This window comes from Brassica napus, chromosome A2, assembly GCF_020379485.1.
Source record: "Brassica napus cultivar Da-Ae chromosome A2, Da-Ae, whole genome shotgun sequence".
Lineage (NCBI taxonomy): Eukaryota > Viridiplantae > Streptophyta > Magnoliopsida > Brassicales > Brassicaceae > Brassica > Brassica napus.
The window spans coordinates 22779664-22804710 of record NC_063435.1 but is presented as its reverse complement, the minus strand read 5'-3'; the positions used below and the strand labels follow the sequence as shown (position 1 = coordinate 22804710).

At 34.5% G+C, this 25047-nt stretch overlaps 2 protein-coding genes, 1 long non-coding RNA gene and 1 other non-coding gene across 4 annotated transcripts; 2 read left to right on the top strand and 2 right to left on the bottom strand.

Moving 5' to 3' along the window:
* Positions 1–590: 590 nt before the first annotated feature.
* LOC125587742 lies at positions 591–6104 on the top strand. Its single transcript, XR_007324062.1, has 5 exons — positions 591–840; positions 1002–1110; positions 1192–1239; positions 1316–1547; positions 5949–6104. It is a non-coding gene; the product is annotated as an uncharacterized LOC125587742 (long non-coding RNA).
* A 1931-nt stretch (positions 6105–8035) lies between these two features.
* On the top strand, positions 8036–10658 carry LOC106454470 (amino-acid permease BAT1). Its single transcript, XM_013896590.3, has 8 exons — positions 8036–8442; positions 8520–8780; positions 8860–8878; positions 8959–9178; positions 9253–9434; positions 9523–9812; positions 9993–10122; positions 10189–10658. The coding sequence occupies exons 1-8, from the start codon at positions 8258–8260 to the stop codon at positions 10534–10536; spliced, it is 1635 nt and encodes a 544-aa protein (XP_013752044.2). The 5' UTR covers positions 8036–8257; the 3' UTR covers positions 10537–10658.
* Positions 10659–10999: 341 nt separating this feature from the next.
* On the bottom strand, positions 11000–11073 carry TRNAN-GUU. The gene has a single exon. It is a non-coding gene; the product is annotated as a tRNA-Asn (tRNA).
* A 3436-nt stretch (positions 11074–14509) lies between these two features.
* Positions 14510–15426, bottom strand: LOC106378980 (E3 ubiquitin-protein ligase RHA2B-like). The gene has a single exon (XM_013819028.3). The coding sequence runs from the start codon at positions 15281–15283 to the stop codon at positions 14828–14830; it is 456 nt and encodes a 151-aa protein (XP_013674482.2). The 5' UTR covers positions 15284–15426; the 3' UTR covers positions 14510–14827.
* Positions 15427–25047: the final 9621 nt, after the last annotated feature.

The following is a 25047-nucleotide window of genomic DNA, read 5'->3' as shown; positions in this document are numbered from 1 at the left end:
ATACAAATCGGATATGTGATATCTTGAATATACCAATTCTTAATAATGAAAAGGAAACAGAGAGTGAGATTGCGTTGAATCTGATTTCTTTTGGTGATTGAGAAAGATTCTAGGTGCATTTGAATGAATAAAAATGCCAATTGTGATGCTTCCATGTTAGGAATTCAATCCTACTTGTGCTTTGGAATAACTTTATGAATCAAACGTATTCTTATTTAATATCTCAAAGAAGTTTCACAATAACAATAATAGAGATCACAAGTGTGATAACCAAACTATGAACTCTAAGAACTTATTTGCTATGTTCTTGATCTCTCTCTATGCCTTTGTTATTTGCTTTGTATCGGATGATTGTAACCTTCACCTATGGCCTTCTTATATAGCAGATCACATATTCCTTTTTCTGTATGACTTTGTATATTTTCCTTTTGACTTTGAGAAACTATTAACCGACCTTTTCCAGAGAATAGGAAACTAACGTTTCTTTGTTTTTGTGCAGGTTACTTGTTGTGCTGGAATGGGCTTGAAGTGTTAAAGTTGAGGCCCACTTTACAAACTCCACCTGGTCCAATTTTAACTCTTGTCTTCCTCTTTGTTTCCATCGACAAACGACGACGACCAAAACAAAAAAAAAAATTCTCAGCACCTCAATCTGATTCTCACCGACGAACCTCGAGATCGTGATGGCTCCCGCCGTTTCTCCGACGGATCTGTGTAGCTCGTACGCCGCTACAGCCTCACCACTCTTTCTTGCTTCGATTCCTTGACGGTAGTCAAAAAAAAATTCCCCAAATCTTTAGCTCGATTTTCAGCAAACTCCCATCATCTAAGCATCACCCGGTAAGATTCTTCATCTGAAAAAGCTCGCGAATTCTTTTTCCTTGATGATTTTGAATCTCGAATTTCTTCTTGGTGATGATAGTTGATTAATCTTCCTTGGATCCTCTCTCCAATTAGATTCACTTGAGTTTCATGTATTAACCTCCTCTTTAATGTCACAGCTAGAACTTCAGTGATCAAACACATCACGTATACTCCTTAGAACGTAACCGGCGACTCTCTAGAGCTTCATCCGTTCTATCAATAAACCTGTCTCCCTTCAGCTTCTCTGTAAAGTCTCTCACTTTTCTTTAAGCTGTTTAAGACATGTTTATCTTGTCTGGTGATCTGTGTTCTCTTTTGCCAATGCAGATACTCGTCTCCCTTCAGCTGCCACAGCCGTTTAAGACGTTCTCTCAGGTATATCTTTTTCCGAAGTCTACTTTTCTTCATCGACTTCAATCATCCTTTACTAACTCTGTTTGATTTCCCTTAGCTTCTCCACCTTGAGCTAAGTACCATGTGCCTCGCTTCCACAACGTCCCTGCAGGTAACCTTTTGCTTCTCCTAAGCCTTCCCATTATCGCTTTAAGAAATAATCCGGAGTTATTAACTCATTATTTCTTCCTTTTGCGAGACATCTTCGATAACGGAGTTACCTGCGATGTTCTTCGGTTTTTACTCGTTGATGTTGAGGAGATCACAGCAGAGATCAAACTTAGGCCCGGGTAAGGCTTTAGTTAGAAAATCTGCAGGATTCTTGCTAGTATGGATCTTAGATAGGTGAACCTTGCCTTCTGCTACAACGTCTCTTATGAAGTGGTATTTAGTGTCTATGTGTTTAGTTCTTTCGTGATGAACATGATTCTTTGCTAGGGCTATAGCACTTTGTGAATCGCAGTGAATCTTAACACTTTCTTATTCAAACCCCAACTCTCCACATAGTCTTCTTAACCATATAGCTTCTTTCGCGGCTGCAGTAAGAGCCATGTACTCTGCTTCAGTCGTTGAAAGAGCTACCACGTCTTGTAGACTCGATTTCCAGATAACCGTGTTTCCCCAAACTTGAAACACGAATCCTGTAACTGATCTTCTTCGGTCAAGGTCAGTAGAATAATCCGAGTCACAGAATCTTTGAACACTAAACTTTGAGTGCTTAGTAAACGTTAGACACCTTCTTGTAGCACCCTTAAGATATCGTAAAACCCATTTTGCTGCTAGCCAATGCTCTCTTCCCGGTTCTGACATGAAACGGCTAATGAGTCCAACTGCATAGCCTAAGTCAGGTCTTGAACCGACCATGGCGTACATTATACTACCAACCGCGCTTGCGTACGGTATGTCTGCCATGAAGCTTCCTTCTTCTTCTTTTTGATCTTTCGTAAGACTCTTCAGTTTAAATTGAGTTGAGGTAGGCGTATTCACAGCCTTGGCTTCAGTCATATTGAATGATTTCAGAACCTTCTCCAAGTAGTTCTCTTGAGACAGTTTTAAAATTCCCTTCTTTCTGTCTCTTATGATGTCCATTCCTAATATTCTTGAAGATTTTCCCAAATTTTTCATCTCAAACTCTTTGCTTAAACTCTCTTTGACGCTTCTGATTTCTTGTTTATCTCCCGAAGCTATGAGCATGTCGTCGACGTATAGAAGTAAGTACACGGCTTGTTCTGTGTTCACGTTTCTCATGTAAACACAAGGATCTTCCTTGCTTCTTACAAACCGCTGGCTCTTCATGAAACAATCAAACTTGAGATTCCATTGCCTTGGAGATTGTTTCAATCCATACAAAGACTTCTTTAGTAAACAGACTTTATTTTCATCTCCTTTCTTTATGAATCCTTCTGGCTGATTCATTAAGATTCTTTCTTCCAAATCTCCATGAAGAAAAGCTGTTTTAACGTCCATCTGCTCCAGCTCATAATCTTTATTAACCACGAGAGATAACATCAATCTGATCGACACGTGCTTCACTACAGGTGAAAACACTTCATTGTAGTCGATCCCCTCCTTTTGAGAAAATCTCTGCGCCACCAATCTTCCTTTATACCTTGGTTCTTCAACTCCGGGTATTCCAGGCTTCAACTTGAAGATCCATTTGCTGCCTATAACTTTTGCATTCTCGGGTTTTTCAATCAATATCCATGTGCCAGCTCTTTGAAGAGAGTCCATCTCATCTCCGGCAGCGTTCTTCCAAAACTTGCTTTTCTTGCTCATCATAGCTTCTTTAAATGACTTTGGCTCGTCGATTTCTATCTCTTCAGATGCGGCTAAAGCATAAGCTGCGAAATCAGTATCTTCATACCTAGAGGGAGGTCTGATTTGTCTTCGCACTCTGTCTCGTGCGAGTATATATCCCTCGAGCTCCGGTTCTGCTTCTGAGTCTTTATCTTCTTCTACAGAACTGGTTTCTTCTGAGCTTTCTGATTCTACTGTTTCAGTAGCTCCACCTTGAACCAATGGTTCTTTGGTTGTAGTCGTAGGTAGTGTAGGGCCATCTATTAGGTTTTCCTTAAACGTCACTTTCTTTTTCTTCTTTTCTAAATCTACATCTTCTCGCTGGGTCACTGTGTGCTTAAACATCTCTTCCTCATTAAACACTACGTTCCTACTAGTGACACATATTCTCTCTTCAAACAGCCACACTCGATAGCCTTTTACCCCGAATGGGTAACCTACGAAGACGCCTTTTACGGCCCTAGGACTTGTCTTTCCCTGAATCGTATGAACATAGGCAGAGCAGCCGAAACTCCTTAAGTGATTCAACTCAGGTTTTACACCTGACCATATTTCTTCTGGTAAACGGTAATCAATGGCAGAACTTGGTGATCGGTTAACAATGTAGACCGCTGTTGATGCAGCTTCAGCCCAGAAGTCTTTGCCTAATCCAGATTCTGCGAGCATGCATCTCACCTTCTCCATGATTGTCCTGTTCATTCTTTCAGACACACCGTTTTGTTGTGGCGTGTATGGACAAGTCTTGTGTCTTTTGATACCAGAATCTTTGCATAGTTTGTCAAATTGTTTATTGCAAAACTCTAACCCGTTGTCTGTTCTAAGACACTTGATTTTCTTCCCTGTGCTGTTCTCCACGGCTTCCTTCCATTCTTTGAATTTGCTGAAAGCTTCATCTTTAGATTTTAGGAAATAAATCCAAACCTTTCGAGAATAATCATCTATGAAGCTTATAAAGTACTTGCATCCTCCTAGACTCTCAGGACTTGATGGCGCGCCCCATAGATCAGAATGTATGTACTCCAAAACGCCTTTTGAAGTGTGTTTAGCCGTTTGAAAACTTTGTTTGTGAGACTTTCCTAGAACACAGGTCTCACAAAACTCTAGTTTATCCACTTCTTTATTAGACAAGTATCCATCTTTCACGAGCACATTCAGATTCTTCAAGCTCATATGTCCCAGACGTGAGTGCCATATCTTTGTCTTGTCAATTTCTGCCCTTGACACATTCGCTTCCTCTTTCATAACTGTTCCTTGCAAGTAATACAATCCTTCATGGTACTTACCGGATAAAATCTCTTTCCCATCTTTGAAGAAACGTATTAAGAAGTTTTCTCCTTCGTATTTGCAACCTGCTCGTTCTCGCATCCCGTAGGATATTAGATTCCTCCTCATATTAGGCATATATCTTACTTCTGTAAGAATAACCACGGTTCCGTCGGGTCTCACGATCCTTATCTTGCCAATCCCTTTGACGTTGCAGTGAGTGTTGTTTGCCATCAAAACTTTGCCTCCTTGAAATTCGACTAGGTCAAATAGAACGTCTTTGTTGGGTGTCATATGGAAAGAAGAACCAGAATCCATGACCCATTCTGAACCGGCGTCGTGTGTACTAACTGTTAGTACAAATGGCTGCTTAGGCTCTTCAGCTACATTAGCAGCTCTATGCGTTTTCTTTTCAGGACATTCCCGCTTCCAATGTCCTTCCTTCCCGCATGTCCAGCATCCTTTGTTATTCTTATCGTATCTTGGCTTTGATTTAGATCGCCCATGCATGCTTTTAGATCTGCCTTTACCGTTTCGGTTTCCTCCTTTATTAGATGATCTTCCCCTGTCTTCCACGTATAGTCCTTCATCTTGTGATTTTGAAAGCTTTCCACTTTCAAGTAACTCTCGTTCCTTTGACCTTGCGGCACCTGTCACTTCATTGATCTTGAGAGTGTCTCTGCCATATTTGAGAGTTTCCTTAAGATGATCATACATACGCGGCATTGAGTTTAGTAACAGGATAGCTTGAACTTCTTCCGAGACATCCACGTTCAAGTTACTTAGGTCTGCTACTAACTTTAGAAAATCATCAACGTTTGCATCTATGTCCTTAGAATCATTCATCTTGAACGTGTAGAACTTATGTTGTAAGTAGATACGATTCGGCAAAGAGGTTTCTGTGTACAGCGTGTTTAATGCGGTCCACATTGCAGCAGCGGTTTCACAATGGCTGATCTTCCGTAGAACTTGGTTACCTACGTTGACGATGATGAGGTCTTTGGCCTTCTCCGACTTTTCAAGTTTAGCGGGATCAATCTTTGAGCTTGATTCCGTAGTTCCATCTCCTGTGACTTTCGTATCTCCTTCTGCTTCCTCTTTTGGCGGATCCAACAGAAGGGTCTCATCAGTTAGAATGTCCTTTAGCCCTAGGACTCCAAAGTGAGCCATCATACGAACTTTCCACAGCGAGAAATCTCCGGTTCCTTCGAACCTATCAATTTCGATCCTAGTTTTCCCCATCCCTTAAGCACCTGCAATCTAACCTGGATTGCTTTGATACCACTTGTTAGGAATTCAATCCTACTTGTGCTTTGGAATAACTTTATGAATCAAACGTATTCTTATTTAATATCTCAAAGAAGTTTCACAATAACAATAATAGAGATCACAAGTGTGATAACCAAACTAAGAACTCTAAGAACTTATTTGCTATGCTCTTGATCTCTCTCTATGCCTTTGTTATTTGCTTTGTATCGGATGATTGTAACCTTCACCTATGGCCTTCTTATATAGCAGATCACATATTCCTTTTCCTGTATGACTTTGTATATTTTCCTTTTGACTTTGAAAAACTATTAACCGACCTTTTCCAGAGAATAGGAAACTAACGTTTCTTTGTTTTTGTGCAGGTTACTTGTTGTGCTGGAATGGGCTTGAAGTGTTAAAGTTGAGGCCCACTTTACATTCCAAACTCTTTGTTTCTGTTTGATGGGTGAGATTGATGTATTATGAACATATCATGTGAAATTCTGTGTATTGATGTCCAAAAAGAGACCAAAAAATCATCCCATATGGCAAGAGAGAAAAAGCCAACGTAGACAGATATTTACAGCCAGAGGCCTATATATGGTTAGTGGGATCCAGCGGCTTTTGAGTAAATTGTCAAAAGTCAAACATGAAACTGATTGACGTGGCGGTATTCAATTCGATGTAACAAAGAAGAGAAAAATAATGTTATGTTAAAAGTCAAAGGCTGGTCGATGGTTAATTATGCTATTACAAACTACGAGAAATATTACAAGACGATTCTATAGCCGTCAATTCTACCTGCTTTATGAGGATTCACGCTGACTGCATCATCCTGAGCCGTCCTATGAAATCTATGTTTGACGGTACTCCTTGCGTCATACCGAAGATCTCCTATATGCTTTTCTCTATAAATTTGCATAATTCGCCTTTGCTGGGATTTGAAACTCAGACCTCCTGATGTAGAAGCATTAATGAACTCTTAGTAAAACTACTGGACTAGAGAGCTTCCACTACAAAAAAAGAAAAAAAAAAAAAAAAAAGCCGCCGAGAAGGAGGATGCAGGAGAGGTTACAAGTCGAGGAAAATATAGTTAATGAGGTACAGTGTGTGCTTAACACAGCGTACAGACCATATATAGTCACTGACCAAATCAGGTAATAGAAGTTGGCTAAAAAGAACACAGCGAAGAGCCGCTGAGAAGGAGGATGCAGGAGAATATAGGTCCACGTTCTTGTTTAGTCAAATAGTTAACAACTATGTAATTTGGACTTGAACATGTCCAGTATTTCTTTTTTATAAACTCTATCGAGTGATCCGGTTGACTTCGGGAGTAACACACTTAGTGCTATAGAGTGGACTGACAACCACTATCTGATCCGAGCTTAGAATACCTTCCGACTATTGATGAGTGTCTTTAAAGAATATAATTGCACTTTCATTTTCCTAAACTCTATTTAGTTTAGGTAAGACCACTCTCATCCATAAGGTGGTGTTATTCAACCATGTAATTTAATAGAGTTTAAATCTAAACACAATCAATTGTTATTCGAATGATGATTATAAATTTTATTTTAAAATCTAGTGTTATTTAATGAATGATTTAAATCCAGTTTTTAAAAATCTATTGATATTCACCTTCAAGTATTTTAAAATTCTTTGTATTTTAAACTGATTTCAAATCATCTCTTATGGATTATTATAAACAAATGACTGAATTCAAAATCCAATGTATACTGTAGAGATTTTAGAATTCATCAACTTAGGTGGTATTATTCAATTATGTATTTTAATAAAGTTTAAATCTAAACTCACTCTAGTGTTATTCAAATGATGATTCTAAATTCTATCTTAAAATCTAGTGCTATTCAATGAATGATTTAAATCCAGTTTTAAAAATCTAGTATTATTCAACTTTCAAGGATTTTAATTTTTTTTTGTATTTTAAATTGATTTTAAATATATCTTATGGATTCTTATAAACAAATGACTGAATTCAAAATCCAACGTATACTGCATAGATTTTAAAATTCATCAACTAAAAACTTTAAATCACTAATTGAATAAAAATGAGTGACCCTCATGTGTTTGAAAAACTCGGTTGATACTTGTCAAATTTCTAAAAGTTATATTTTCAAATAAAAAGATTTGTAGTGAGAAACTTAAAGAATTTATAGACTAATTAATGTAGATGCCCTAATGCATTATTAACTATGTTTAGAAATATTGTCATATTCCACTATTTCAAAGTTACATAATCACTAAAAACACTTCTTAGCTTTATCATAAGCACATATAATAATAGTTATCATCCTATGAACTGGGTAGAAACATACCTCTCACAACACTCTTAGGAGATTCTGTCCTGTTGATCTAGTTGTCAACTAAACCTAGATTCATTATTTGGTCATCGTGAGAGAGAGTGAATGCTATAGTTGCATATGAGTATTCACATGTATTATTGCATTTGTAAGTGAATCTACTCTTTTGGCACTTGTGGAGTGGACACAAGATCACACACCATATCTATAGAATATCTCGCTATTATAATTTTACAGCTGTTGGAAAAATGTGAAGGAACATGGGTAAGATGTCGTTACCAAGGACAAGTACAGAATAATTAATCAACGGATTTGATTTGTGTATATGTAAGCAAAGACAGTTTTAAGCTTTTAAGCTTTTAACTAACAAAATGGAACAAGCTAACCAAAGCCAAAAGGTAAGACTTTTGGATGGTTACGTAACTAACAGAAACGCATCCCAACAACCTTCGGACAGAGCAGCTATGGTCGGAAACTCCGGCGATCAATCTGTAGATTCTGGCCAAGCTCGTCTCAAGGAGCTCGGCTACAAACAAGAACTCAAGCGTGACCTCTCGTCTGTCTCCTCTCTTTGTTTTGTCTCTTTCTGAATTTCAGTTTTATCTCTAAAGCTTAAAAACATTTGATTTTCAGGGTCTTCTCCAACTTCGCCATCTCCTTCTCCATCGTCTCTGTGCTCACCGGGATCACCACCATGTACAACACTGGCTTGAGATTCGGCGGCACAGTCACTCTTGTCTACGGATGGTTCGTGGCTGGAGCTTTTACTATGTGTGTGGGGCTGTCAATGGCTGAGATCTGCTCCTCTTACCCAACCTCTGGTGGTCTCTACTACTGGAGTGCTATGCTCGCTGGCCCACGATGGGCTCCTCTTGCCTCTTGGTTGACCGGCTGGTACACTTGCTTCTTTTTCTCTCTCTGCATCTATTGGAAGCAAGCGTGTCATCTCTAATGTCGTGTCATAATCTTTCAGGTTCAACATCGTTGGTCAGGTTTGTATTACAGTTCCGACCAAGACTTCACTTTGTAGATCACTGTTGTGGCTGTCTGAAGTAATAAGTTGTGTTTGCAGTGGGCAGTGACGGCGAGCGTTGACTTTTCTCTAGCACAGCTGATTCAAGTGATCGTGCTACTCTCCACCGGCGGCAAAAACGGCGGAGGATATGAAGGATCTGACTATGTTGTGATTGCCATCCATGGGGGAATCTTGTTCATACATGCACTTCTCAACAGCCTCCCTATCTCCGTCTTATCTTTCGTTGGACAGCTTGCTGCTCTCTGGAACCTACTAGGTACCTCTCATCTCTTTGTCTTTGTTTATGTCTCAACACCAGGAAGTAATTAAATGATCTGTTTTGTTATTCAGGTGTTTTGGTGCTCATGATTCTGATTCCTCTGGTCTCTACTGAAAGAGCAACAACTAAGTTTGTCTTCACCCATTTCAACACTGACAATGAAGTCGGCATTACCAGTTATGTTTACATATTCGTCTTGGGGCTCCTCATGAGCCAGTACACCATCACAGGATATGATGCATCTGCCCACATGGTGAGTTTTGAAAATAATGTGTTCTGTTTTTATAATTGTGTTAAGCTTTATCCTGATGATTTAATAAGATTAAAAAAATATGTTGTAGACCGAGGAGACCATCGACGCAGACAAGAACGGGCCAAGAGGAATAATCAGTGCAATTGGGATATCAATTCTGTTTGGATGGGGTTATATATTGGGCATAAGCTATACAGTTATAGACATACCTTACCTTCTGAGTGAGACTAATAACTCTGGTGGGTACGCCATTGCTGAGATCTTCTACTTAGCTTTCAAGAGCAGGTTTGGAAGTGGTACTGGAGGGATTGTGTGCTTGGGCATTGTTGCGGTTGCTGTGTTTTTCTGTGGCATGAGCTCCGTCACCAGCAACTCCAGGTATGTACTTGTGTTTGGTTTGAGACTTAAAACATTCTTTGCATTTGTTTTTCTTGAATGACTATGAGGTTTTGAGCCCGTACATTCCTCTAGGGCGAGACTCAAACCATTTTAAATTCATTCTAATCGTTTGCATTTTGGATTTTGACCATATGCATGCATGTGTGTGGGTTACATCAGGATGGCTTATGCGTTTTCTAGAGATGGAGCAATGCCATTGTCTCCCTTATGGCACAAAGTGAACAGCAAAGAGGTTCCTATTAACGCGGTTTGGCTCTCTGCTTCCATATCATTCTGTATGGCCCTCACGGTAAGTCCTTATCTCTGTCTCTTTGTGAGTTAAGATTTGCTGTCTGATGTGATGAAAAACTGGCAGTCACTGGGGAGTATAGTGGCGTTCCAAGCAATGGTGTCAATAGCAACTATTGGACTATACATAGCATACGCAATACCGATCCTTCTTAGAGTGACTTTGTCACGCAACACCTTTGTTGCTGGACCATTCAGCCTTGGGGGGTACGGAATGGTGGTTGGGTGGGTGGCAGTCATATGGGTTGCAACCATCTCCGTTCTCTTCTCACTTCCCGTGGCGTATCCCATAACGGCCGAGACACTCAACTACACTCCGGTGGCAGTCGCTGGTGTGTTGGCCATAATCCTCTCGTATTGGCTTCTAAGTGCACGCCATTGGTTTACTGGACCGGTCTCCAACATTCTTGGCTAAAACAACTTGATAGTCTTGTGGGTTGTTTCATGTTTTGTTGCTCTTATTCATATAGTAAAGGCATTCTAGCTGTAATTTACCATTTATATATACAAGAAGCAAGAGCACCCCACATTCCTATACTATAAAGTTTTTTTTTTATCAAATATATATAAAGTTTAACTTAAATTAACAAATAGAGTAATAATCAACTCTTAGTCCTTGAAGGACATCAAAAGATACGTTACGAGGGGTTAAACATCTCACATTCCTATACTAGCATAAAGTTTAACCTTCTTTTTTTCGTCAACGGTATAAAGTTTAACTTAGATTAACTAATGAAGTGATAATCAACTCATAGTCCTTGAATGACATTAAAAATGAGACGTAAGGTAACATAATAGATATACCAGATGTGGGGGGAGGGGGGGGGTGTTGAACCCAATGGTCCTTGTCATTAAAAATGAGTACGGTAAAATAAAAACGCTAGAAGGAGGGGTCGAACCTCCGACCTTGTGGTTAACAGCCACACGCTCTAACCAACTGAGCTATTCCAGCTTCCTGATAACTTGAAATAAATATAGTTAATAATCGTGTACTAAACTTGCCAGAACTTGACTTGCAAAACGGACGTCAAAACTACAATAATCAATATTATTAAAAAACAACATGACTTATTGATATAAGTATGGTTCAATTATTTTAATATAATTATTAAAATATCTTATTAATCATTTAAGATAAACATTATACAAAGAAAAACATATATATAACTAAAAACACAAATATAAAAATTAAATTTCAACAAAAATGTAAAAAAAAAAAAATACCAGCTCTTTTAAAGCGGGTCAAAATATAGTATACATTAAATTTCTTTAACATATAAAAAAAAAATACAGAAAAAATTACAAAAAACAGGCACACGGACATATGACTACAAAGAAACAAATATATACTAGATCAACTTTTAAATTGCTATTATTTTATAAAATAAATTTTGATTAAAATTTATATACAAATCAATACTGTTAAATTTGGATCATGACCAATTGATAATGTTATGTCCAACTATTATTTCTATATTTTACTAACTAACTGCCATTAGTCTACATATAAATATACCTCTTACGTAATTTTCAGTTTATTATAACTTCTCTTTTTTTAATTATAATTTTTCTTTACTTCCTATATTTTAGGGATTCACTACTTTCATTATTATAATAATAAAATTCACGTATATATTGTGTGTGAGCAAAAAAAGTTATGACACCATGAACTGTTCCACTAAAAATAAATATTACAGCTATATTTAATTAATAACATTATTTATGAAAAAATCATTGACAACAAGTATGTTTACTATTATGAGAGCTGTTTATTTTTCTTCATGCCTGATACCACTATAATGTATAAAAATACAAAAATAAAAATTAAATTTCTCAGAAAAAAATTAAAACAAAAATATACCCGCCCTTTAAAATCTAGTTTAGTTTAAAAGAGACACAAAGAGACACGTTAGATTAATATTAGTCTTAGTATATTTATAGCCTTTTACTTCTTAATTTGTGATCTTGTAATGTATTTGTTTTTCTAAGGTTTCAGATACCTTGTAACATATAAAATTGATCAACCAGGGCTTTTAGCTATGGTGGCAAAAAGTTTACGGCTGTGAGTTCTGCCACCCGGATTCGAATCACGGCCATTGGAAAATTTAAATGCAAAATCTCAGTGTCCGAGACCGAAAACCATTCATAGTGACACACATGGTGACTAGCTCGCTGGTCTTTGGTCGCTTTAGTCTCTAGTCTGGACCATTTCGGTGGAGCAAGAACACTCGCTTATAAAAATATATATATATATATATATAATTGATCGTGATACAAGTTGAGATAAGGAGTGTTTTGAAGCAACGTTAAATTAACATCCACATTAACATCTGTGGATCTATAAAACACGAAAAAACATGTAGAAGTCAACAATCAAAAGAGAAAATCTACTTAGCTGTTTGTGGTTTGTTCAAAGTTCCATAGTCCGTACTTTTTTTTTTTTTTTTTTGAAAAGGGGTTTTCATTAATATTTTTTTTTTTTTTTTTTTTTCAACAGAAATTAAATAAAGCCCAACTACAATCCCAAATGGGCCCAATTAGACAAAACCTAGAAGAGTAACAAGCCCAAAAGAGCCCAGAAGCTTGCGAAAACCCTAGCTCCGAGCCTCACCCTGTCACGATGAAGCCGCCACGCCGGAGATCAGGAGACCGCTGATGCCAAGACCAGAAACCGACCTCCGCCATATGTGCTACCGCCTGGATAGAGAAGAACTTCACCGGAAGGACTATGCAGGGACTAGGTGAACGCCGGAGAAAAGAACAGAGAACCCAAGAATCCGAGAGCCAAGCAGATCCAGTCCAAAGACCGTTGCCGTAATCAGCCGCCTCCGGTGATCTCTTTCACGCCTCTCCGCTGCCCTCAAAACGGAAAGCTTACTTGAGGCACCGGAAGTTCATGCTACCATATCCCAGTTCCGCCTTGAAAACCATCTCCTCACCGAGAGCCACCACCCCCCTTCACAGATCTGCTCCACTCGACTCCAAGAAGCGAGCTCTGACCAGATCTCCACCGAAAACCCCTGAGGAAGCGATGACCTAACTCCGTCCTCAAGAACTAGGAAACGCAAAGAGCCGCCGCCATCGATCTGACAGAAACCGAACCACTCACAACTTCAAATCTGAATCGCCACCAAGTCCTCTTCTAGATCTGTTAAATCGCGGATACAAACCCAGGCAAAAAGAAAAAAAACAAAAAGAAAGATGCCTCTCACAATCTCACGGTAGAAATTGGAGAGGGAGGTTGAATCGATGGCTTTGTGGTCAGGAGAGAGAAGAGAGGTTTTTTTTCCTGGAACGATTGTCCCAATTTCGTTCCAAATTCATTCTCCATAGTCCGTACTTTACATACGCATTCAAGAGTACTTTGAGTTGTTTGGCCTTTGGTTATTATTTTTATTTTTTTGTTTTTTTTTTGTGACACATATTTTTTATTTATTTGTTTGTTTTCTCAAAATCCCATTCAACAAAATCATTCTTGACCAATTATATATGGAAAAAGAAGAAGAAGAGATAATTCTATGCTATTGTATATATTTTTGGTGTAGGAAAATATTCTGTTGTTTCAACTTGCGCACTACACTACAAGTCTACACCCTCCCCAAGTCCACTACTCCGAAAAATACAAAACCTCACGTTTTGTAGCTTGAAAACAAAAAATACAAAAGCAGACATTTCCCATTTTGGGTTTTACAATTGAATGTCTGTTATTTCATTGACTTTTTTTATGCAAAAATAAGATTAATTGCAGTAAGGCATGAGATATGCAAATTGCCATGTTAAGCTGTTTTTTTCTCTTATACGTTATTTGATTATTACTAGTTCTGAGTTGATAACATTTTACAACCACTACATTTTAATGTGATTCATTTAGCTCTTCGATTTTACTTGGGTTTGGGTGGGTATTTACTTGGTTAAGCTTCTAGTTGGGTTAAGCTAGTTTAAGGTAAAATTTTGGGTTTAGTGGCCCGCTCGGTGGCATTTGTTTTATAAAGTAGTTTTTTCTTCAGTTTAAGTACATAGCAATGATTAACAATGATCTTAAGGTGTACCAATTACACAGGATATTAAGGATCTCATGAAATCACCGTAGGCCTTAATAAAGAGCACTACACAGAGGCAATGCTACCAACATCCAAACCAAAGACTTGACAAAGGATCTTAAGCTGCCCCATTGCTCTTTGATTTGAAAACAATATATTTTTCAAAGATAAATGCAAAGGGTGGAAGGAGAAGAAAGAAGTGCAAAACTTAAGACATCGTGGTCCCATCACATGGCAAATGCTGATGACTTGCTTGCTGGTGTTTTTACTTGCAGGATTCAAGATGTCATATCCCAAACAAAAAAAAAAAACGAAGAGAGTAAAATGCAAATATTACTAGTTCTTATCTATGCAAAATCCATGCGTATTGCAAGCTTTCGATTGCTAATTTTCTGAACAACACAAAAACACTTCATACTAAAAAAATTTACATGTGCGAAAATTTGAATAACAAAAGAACCTCTCCGATCTGATCTGAGAGATTTCTCAAAAAAAAAATATACATATATATATATATGAGAATTTCGAAGAATCCCCTTTTGAATAAAATAATAATAAGCACCACCCAAATCCCTAAAACAAAGAAAGAGGAGAAAGCCGCGAGATTAAAAAAAACGCCCAAACTCTTCTTCTCTCTTTCCCTCTGTTCATCAGACAATGAAGAACTCACTGAGATGCAGTGGCTTCTTCCGAGAGAAGAGAGACCGATTCACATCCTCCTCCACGACCAGGCAACGGAGATCTACAAAGCGGACAGTTGAAATTGAGATGCTGGAGCCAACCTTCCAAACACTGTTTGTGGAACACGTGTCTGCATCCCAGCTTCCTCACTTCTTCTCCGGACTTAAGTGTAGACAAACACACGATGCAATCGGATGCGGCGGCGGTGTCGGCGTAACGGTATGAGAAGATTCGGTTGAGTTTGAGCTGGTCGGCGAGTACGGCGAGGTTCGCGAGTCCTGAGGAAACGGAGGGAGAAGCGACTTCTTCGACGGCGGAGGAAGAGGAGGAGAAGCGGAGGAAGAAAGAGCGGACGTGTTTGAACAAAGTAGCGAGGAGAGCGACGAGCATCAGAGGGATTGAATCTGATGAAACGTCAGAGAGTTGACCTTGTAACCCCATTTTCTTCGAGATTTTTGAGAGAGAGTGTTTGCTGCTGTTGCTGGAGAATTCGATATTGAACGATTTGCTATTTTTTTTTTAATCTGCTCTCTTCTTTATATGGAGGAGATGAAGAGAGAGAGAGAGATGAATAATGACACAGGCCACGTGTTGCGGGACCCTTCCTTCCCTCTTTGCTTTTTTGTTTAAGAGTTTAACCCTATCAACATCAGTCCTTCTCTTCTTTTCTGTCTTCATACTACTCACCCCCACATACTTTCATTTTATTACAAAATATGCCAACATAATTTTGTATTTTCATTTTCTCCCCCATCCCGATTTTTTTTTGAATTTTTTACCCTTTAAGACACATTTCCACTTTCTATTTACACAATCAGACACATGTTGATTGAGACACACTTTCTGTGTGTCGATTGTCTCTTATACCCTTAACTTTGTTTTTCCTCAATATCCTTTCTTTTGTATTTAACTTTTCCTAACGAAAACAACAATTTGTCTGATTGGACACACTTCTCAATTAAAAGTAAAATAAAATCCATTTTTTATCTCTCATATTTCGAGACAAAAATTGAAATCACTTTCATAATTTCTGACGATCCCCTTTCATCTTCTACCCCCAAACCTTGTTCAGCTTCAAAAAACCATGGCAAAATCAAAGTCAAAAAAGAAAGGGAAGCTCAATAGTCAACTTTATTCACCGCATATCGACATTGGAGGTTTGTATTTCAAATTCCTTAACTCTTTTTGACTTGTTGTAATTTCCCAATTGAATCAAATCTTTTAGATTTTGTGGATGGGAGAGAAGACGAACAGATCCGAGCTCCGGTGTGGAGAGGACGATGTGACGGCGAGCAGGTCCGAGATCCGTTGTGTAGAGGACGACGGGACGGCGAGCAGGTCCGAGCTCCGTTGTGGAGTGGACGCGACGACGAGCTCAATTTTGATATTTACATGTTCAAATATCAATTTCTTTCTTCGTATCAGAATGTCAATCGGGATGGTCCGTATATTTTGTTAAGGAAAGATATGAGAAGTTGGTAAAAGCTTCTGTTTTAAAATTAGTAATTGTTATGGTTTTGTTCACGAGGTTGTTGGAGAAACCTAATGATGAAACATCACTCAATCTGATGAATTCATGTCCTGTTGCTGTTTTAGAAGAGTATCCTAATATCATCTTTGCATATGGATAGTCATTTTCACAGGTAATAGCTGTCCACAAAAAGAATTTTAGGAGATTATAACTTGTATATAAGAGTTTTTCAAGTTTTTCTCCATCCATCCATGTCCACATCTTTTCTATTAACATTAGTTAACAAGACTTTGGCATTTTTGATCTAGTATACTTGTTTGGCATTTTAATTGATTGTTTGTATGTCGTGTCAATACTCCTTTGTGTTTGGTTACTAGTGGCTCAATTCACAGTTTAGTTGTTTCAATGTCTTGCAGGAGCTCGATCATACGCAAGTGAAGGACCTAAAGACTACAATCTACTTGGTAACGTGAAACCACGTTTCTCAAATCAACATTAATCCTTGTGCACATTTTTTATATACATTAATTGTGTCCATGTCTACACCTACTTCTCCTGAACTTGATGTGACGAAACCCCAAGACATGGTTCGTCTGGGAGTTTGAGTTTGTTAGCTGAAGCTTATGATCGATGCGTTCAAGTGTGTGCTGAATATGCTAAAACTTTTTTATCTTGGTTAGGATCTTCTTCTTGTTTCATTGCTGAGTTTTATGTTCACAACATATATGTCCACATTTTATTTGTCCTCATTTTTTGGTGTTAACAGAAATGCACACTGTTTCATTTCAGAGAAAGCACACTTACAAGATGAGGGCATCTTCCAGTACTCATGTTTCTACACTCGGCAGCTTCTAGAGTTTATATACATTTGCTAAACCTCATTCACGTGTACACAACTTTCTCACCCGTGTTTTGTTCGACCGATAAAGCTTTTATCCATATGTTTTATGTCCACGTCCACGAAGACATATTCAATAACTTATACTTTGCAGTATTTAATAAAATATTAAAATATAAAGTATATGGATATCAAAATATATATATAAATCATTTTATACATATATTACATTTGAATTTACATATTAGAAAACAAATAATAAGGAACATAATATGATGGGATATAAAAGATGATCCAAATGTTAGCAAAATAAAATAAAGATAATCTCTAATATGAATTTATACACAACACTCTTATCAAACATTCCATAAGTCAACAAAATTCACATCCACATTTTTTATGTACATATGAAGCCATTAACTAGTAAAATAAAATTCGAAAATATAATAAAATATTAAAACTATATATATATGGATATCAAAATAAAAAGAAAAAAAATTAGACATTTATACAGTTATTGTATATTTATTTACATATTAGGAAATGAAATAATAATGAATTAAATATGATGGAGGTAAAAAATACTACAACAAATCTTGACGCTCAGATTAATTTGTATGCCCACCATCTAACGGTTGCAATTTGTCACTATTTCCTATATGTACTTTTTTTCTTCACTAGATTACAAACTGACTTTTCATCGCCTAACTAAACAAAAGAAAATCAATTACACTATTTTGTTTTATGTGTTTGGGCAAAGGGTATTTCTGTACAAAAGCTGTCTGGAAAACCGTGAAAGTGTGCCTCCAGCACAATGTGTCTTATAATGTCAAAAAAGATAAAAATGTGTCATATAGAGAAATCAACTCTTTTTTTTTTTGCGATTTTATGAAATTAGTAGGAAGAAATCAAAAGCGGTTCCTGGTTGAACTCAATTTACACGGAAGAGAAGGATGGTGATGATGAATGACTCTCTTGTATCTTAGCTTACCTTTGGCTACTCCGTATTCTCAAACACCAAACAAACTTAAAGGCCTTCAATGAATTGAGTTTTGGAAGCACAAAAAGAACAAACTGAAAGTATGATGACATCTAATGTGTCACGGTTCTCGTGTTACGTGGTATTTCATGGTAACACCCATATGTTTCTTCTTATATAAATTATCAAAAATCTCAACCCTAAAGGATAAACAACCAACACATTACATATAACAAATGTTTATTCACTAACGACAAGACTAAAATTTCAAAATTATCTAATCAGAATTTTAGCTTATATGTTCAAATTCCATATAATAGTTAAATGATATGTGCTCACAAACACACACACGCAGGCTTCACAAACACGGAAGAGGATGATGATGGCTTTCTTGTATTTTAGCTTAGCTTTAGCTACTCCGTATTCTCAAAGTCCAAACAAAATTTAAAAGTCATTCAATGATTGAGTTTTGGAACCAGAGAAAGACTGAAGGTATGATGGCATCTAATGTGTCACGGTTCTTGTGTTACGTGGTATTTCATGGTATAACACACAAATGGTTATTCCTTCTAAATCACATTTAGCTCTATGTTTATTCCAAATCTACCTATTATTATGGATCAATTTTAAGTATTCTCTAACATGGATAAAGTTGTAACAGCGTCGACCTTCGTTAGATTATACACTTTAATTATCCAAGTACTGTGACATTTTATTTTTTAAACGGCTAAATGCATTTAATAATTCATGTATGTACGTTTATACATTTATTTACTAAAGTGTATAACATTACGCAATATAAAAAGAAATTGGACGGCGCTTTGCTGATTATTCTTTGATTAACAACTGACAGGGAACCAACTAATTAATTATGCCTTGTGGGTTATTTTTTATGATTATTATGTAAACTTTGATCTAGCTATCCAAGTATTGATTTGTGGACTCGACGAAGATTTTAGCACGATCCCCGCCTCGTTTGTTGTCTCCCGCGTTACGTATCTATTACTTGTAATGCTCTGATATGAATATCGAATTATTTCATATCAGTTTTTAACTTTCTATTGATTCAAGCAAATTCTATTATTCAATTCGTGCTACCTATGATGAGTTTTTTTTTTAGTTACGTAGTAGTACTTTTTATGCTAAAAATGTTTTGCTAAAAATGCAAAGTCTAAGAAAAATATAGTACTCTAAATATATTTTTTTGTTTTTTTGGAAATATTATTCAATATTTACTAGAAAACAATTTAACCAATCACAAAATACTGTAGAATATAAATAGTTCCAAGAATAATTTTATTTTTTCACAAAAAGTAAAGTACCTTTATAAATAAAAACATAAATATTTTATATCGTGAGACAGGAGTAATATTACATTAATGATCATTAAGTAATAATTTTTCGAGAAAAAAACATAATTAAATGGAAAGAAAATAGATGGAGATGCTAATTAGGTGTCCCGCCGTGCAAAAAGATATGGAGATCCAAGGGACTCTTAAAAATAGACACAAATTGGGATTAAGATATCTGGTTTAGTCATGGCATTAGCCAACCATTGACAACCACATCGATTCTCTTTGACTCTCTCTTGATTTAACATCATAATTTACATCACAATTAGTAAGTAAAGCATAATTTAAACCACTCACCACCTCCTCCACATCTCGTCATCTTCATTCCTTGGTTGTTATTCCATTGGAATCTTTCTTGGGTATTATAACGTGTGCGTTTCTTATCTATCCTCGCTTTTCATACAATCAAACCATCTTATGTATATATATGTTGCATGAAACATTATTTGTTTTTGAAAATACACAATTTAGTATGTAACTCATTGATTCTTTATTTCAAGATTTGTTTTGTTGTGTTTGCCGTTTTAAAGTATTAGTACTTTTCTCAAAATTAAGCTAAAATTACACTGTTTCAAAAAGTAGAAAAATCAATACTACGTTTTATCTCAAAAAGCAACACTAAGATCCATTCATATCTTAAATATGATAAAAAAAAAAAAGTCAATCAGATATGCTAATTAGTCTGCTCTTGAGAAAGACAGAAGAAGTATTTATCTTAGTCTTGAAATGTATATATTACAGTAGAACTTCTATAAATTAATATTCGATAAATTAATAATTTTTATAAATTAATAAATTTAATATAAATTGATAAAATAATAAGATAATATTTTTAAAAAAATGCTATGTAAATATATGGTCCCATTAAAATTATAAATTAATAATTTATATGTATATATATTTTTACATAAGTAAGAGCCTATTATTATATTATTTGCTATATATTCACAATGAAATTATCTTTATATTTTTTTAACACTTAATATATTTTTGATGAGATTTAGTAATATTATATCTAAAACCACATTTAAGTTCTATGCAATATATATTATTATATACACCAAATAATACAATAAAATTAATATAAATGTCACATTTAAAAAAATAACAATTAATATCTATATACTAAAATCAAATATTTTTCTTATCTTAGAATAAATATATCTTAAAATAAGAAATCTAAATAAATAAACTTTTATAAATTAATAAAATTTTAAAGTCCCAATATTATTAATTTATAGAAGTTCTACTGTATTTGGTTTCTAAATCACAAAAATAATTATACATATTATTTAGCTTTCAAACTATCATTGTTTCTGACCTCATGAAATTTAAGCCGACTTTACTACTAACTCATTCTATGATGGTTGAAGATCTAGGTAAATTCACAAAGATTTCATGTTAGATTCCATTGTAAACAAAGTCGTTGAGTATGTGATCACTTGGTTTTTAGAAATAACCCGACTGCAATTCGAGGTGGGTTTAACAAAATATTTTGTGTTTAGATAAAGCAGGATTTGATTCAGACATCGGTGCCAATAAAATAACTGTTAAGATTTGCACGTTGGTGTGTTCTTACATAAAAAATGTGTTTCACGTAACTCTAGAAACCAAAATCCAGCTCCATTATTGGTAGTCGATGATCAGGGGTCTAATTGTGACCAATCTATAGGTCCACGTTCTTGTGTTTAATCAAACAATAAACATCAATTTAAGTTGGGTAAGTAAAGAATGAAAAGGACAAACGAAGAAGGGATTAAGAAAGGACAAAGGTTTGTAGAAGAATTGCCAAACAAGCAACAACGTGGTCCTCTATGCCTCTCCCCACGCACCAACCAGTCAATACTCGACTGGTGTAACTTCTACGTTTTAACAGGCAATTAACTATTTTTCCCTGAACTGGAAAATCATCAGCAAATTGATTTTTAAAAATCGTATTAAAAAATAATAGAGAGTGGTGAAGTGTGAACACAAGCACCTAGAAAGATCTGAGAGTCAATTCTTCTGGGTGACATGTGCAATGTGAACTGAACTGCAGCAAGACGCGTTTAAGTTTATCGTTTAATATGCTTAGCTATCATCAATATCCTGACCAAAGTGTTTAATCAAAGATTTTCGACAACACCACATTTTATTTATTCCAAGACTTGTCGGCAGTGTAGAAGAAGACTAGAAGATTTAGGTTGATTATTATGAATCACTATAAATGAGTATGAGGTTATGCCATTCATTTAAAAGCAGATAAAGTGCTTAAAGCATGTTCTTAAAAATCAAAATTGTTTGTGTTATATGGAGGTTTGTAAAGCATGTTTTTAAGAAAAACTAGCCTGATTAAGATTGGCATTATGTTCATGTTCTTTTCCACCAAAACCTTTTAGCAAAAAGAAGGAATTACGTTAAGAGTTTGCAATTAATATAACAAGAAAGAAAGAGAGTCGTATACACAATAATAATTTATGTACTAGTATTTTTAAGGATGGTTGAATATTGAATGTTGTGTGCGAACACGATAAATAACACAACAAAGACTATGACCTAGTATAAAGTAGGCTACTATAAAGAGAGAGAGTGACATAGCATTAAGTACATTTGGAGTAACTTCCGTGAATAAAAAATGATAAACTTATAGACTTATAGTATAAAAATCCTTTTTTACATTGAATATAATTTTGAATATAAATGCCAGTGTACTTAATGGTTTTCAAAATATGTAAAACAGAGAGAATACCTTATTATAAAAAAACACATTGGTGTTCGAATATACGTTGCCACTTTCTCATATTTGATAACATTTCTGGGAAGTTGCAGTTTCTTAGCTACATCTTCCTTGCTTGTTACGACGATAAACACCAATGTTTGGACGTATGTCCGTCAAGTTATACCGTTGGAGCAACGCAATTTACAGGCAATGACAGTCTAAGCCGTCGTAGACTCATCTTTTTTAATCTTTAGCTGCAACCGAGCCCATTATTATCTGGTCCAACAACTTATTACCCGAGAAGGGATCCCATCTACGTATTTGTTTTGTACTTTGTGCACTTACTCGTAGCCCAATTTATAAGAAATTGGGTATCCGGCCCTGCTCTCTCGCACACTTTTATAAATTAGGTCTTAAGATTAATTAAATCCTTACTAATAAAAGGAACCTTTTGAGGCTCCATAGAGCGTCCACATCAGCGAAAAGAAATTCTCCCGAAAGATGACACGTGGCATAAAATATAGTTTTACATTTTAATATTACTAATTTTTAAAAATTATAAATAATATGAAACATAGAGCATAAAAAATGGAAAAACTACATTGAACATATGTAAAATTACTATTTTTCATTTTTAAAAAAAGACGGCTTAATTCCATAATGTAATATTACCATTTTACATTTTTATTTTTAAAAAAAATAATATGTAAACATACAACATAAAAATGGAAAAACTACATTAAACATATGTAAGATTACCATTTTTCACTAAAAAAAGACGGTTTATCTCCATAATGTAACATTACTATTTTGTAAAAAAAAAACATTATATATAATTTCGAAAATAATAAATAATATGTAAACATACAACATAAAAAATGGAAATACTACATTAAACATATGTAAGATTACCATTTTACATTTAAAAATAGCAATAAAATGTAAACATACAACATAAAAAAATGGAAAAACTACATTAAACATATGTAAGATTACCATTTTTCACTAAAAAAAACGGCTTATCTCCATAATGTAAAATTTCTATTTTATATTAAAAAAAAAACATAAATATAACTATTTGACTATTTGTCCAAGTTCTTCTATTAAACATTGCCGTTTTACATTAAAAATGGAAAAATACATTGAGATTTAAACATCTATCTTAAAATATAAAATATAGATATTAACTAAATATAAAGTATAAGAAAGAGAAATACTCAATATATTGAAAAATAAATAATAATTAAATATTATAAATATACGAATTATATATACAATAATAAGTAAATGCACAATTTTTAAAAAATGAAAAGAGTACATTAAATATCAAACATCTATCTTAAAATGTAAAATATAGATATTAAGTAAATAGAAAGTATAAGAAAAAGAAATACACAACTTAAAAACAATGGAAAAAGTATATTACGATTTAAACATCTATCATAAAATGTAAAATATAGATATTATGCAAATAGAAAGTATAAGAAAAGGAAATACACAATTTAAAAAAATAGAAAAAGTACATTAGTATTTAAACATCTATCTTAAAATGTAAATCTATCTTAAAATATAAAATTATTAGTAAATAGAAAGTATAAGAAATAGAAATACACAATATAAAAAAAAAATAAGTAAATATATAATATAAGTAAATACCCAATTTAAAAAATGGAAAATTACATTAAGATTTAAAAATATATCTTAAAATTTAAAATATAGATATTAAGTAAATAGAAAGTATAACAAATGGAAATATACAATTTAAAAAAAAATGAAAAACGTACATTAAGATTTAAACATCTATCTTAAAATGTAAAATAGAAATATTAAGTAAATAAAAAGTACAAGAAATGGAAATACATATACAGGAAAATAAATAATAAGTAAATAATGTAAATATATAATATATGAATTATATATATAATAATAAGTAAATACACAATTTTTTAAAAAAATGGAAAAACTTCATTAAGCATTAAACATCTATCTAAAAATGTAAAATATATAATATAAGTAAATACACAATTTTAAAAAATGGAAAAAGTACATTAAGATTTAAATATCTATTTTAAAATATAAAATATAGATATTACGTAAATTAAAATATAAGAAATGGAAATAAACATTTAAAAAAATGGAAAAAGTACATTAAGATTTAAACATCTATCTTAAACTGTACATCTATCTTAAAATGGTAGTAAATTATATAAAAATGGAAATACCACATTTGACAAAAAAAATGTATAGTTTTACATCAAGAAAGTCCCTATAAAACTCATTATTCCATCAATATCAATCTCACTCTATCAAGGAAAACTTCAAAGCACTCGAGCAAAAAAATGGTTCCACCATCAACTTTTGCCGTCCCAAAAACCTTTAATGACCTTGAATGATATTTTTTATGACAACAAATTTTTTGTTAGGTGGATTCATTGTTGGGAAACCCGCAACTTCCAAAAGCCAAACTTATTCATGGGAATTGAATTGCTTTTCATAGACTCAAAGGTATTCTTACAATTGTTAATATTCATACTAACTCTTTCATGATCAAACAATTACAGTTAATAATCATTCAAGCGTTTATCCTGAAACACTTCTTTCCTCGCCGAATCAGGTATTGGTTCATGTTGGTTTAATATTGTTTTTGGTTTATTAACCGGTTTAGGATAGTCCTATTGTAAATATAATTTAAGTTGGTTTTGCATATATTATGCTTAAAATTAAATAATAGTAATATTATGCTTAAAATATAATTTTAGAGAGTTTTCAAATATAGTTTAGAGAACATTATAGGTGATGAATTTAATTTATTAAATTCGTTTATTACTTAAAACTAAGTTTTTTTAAAAACATACTGAGTTATAAAT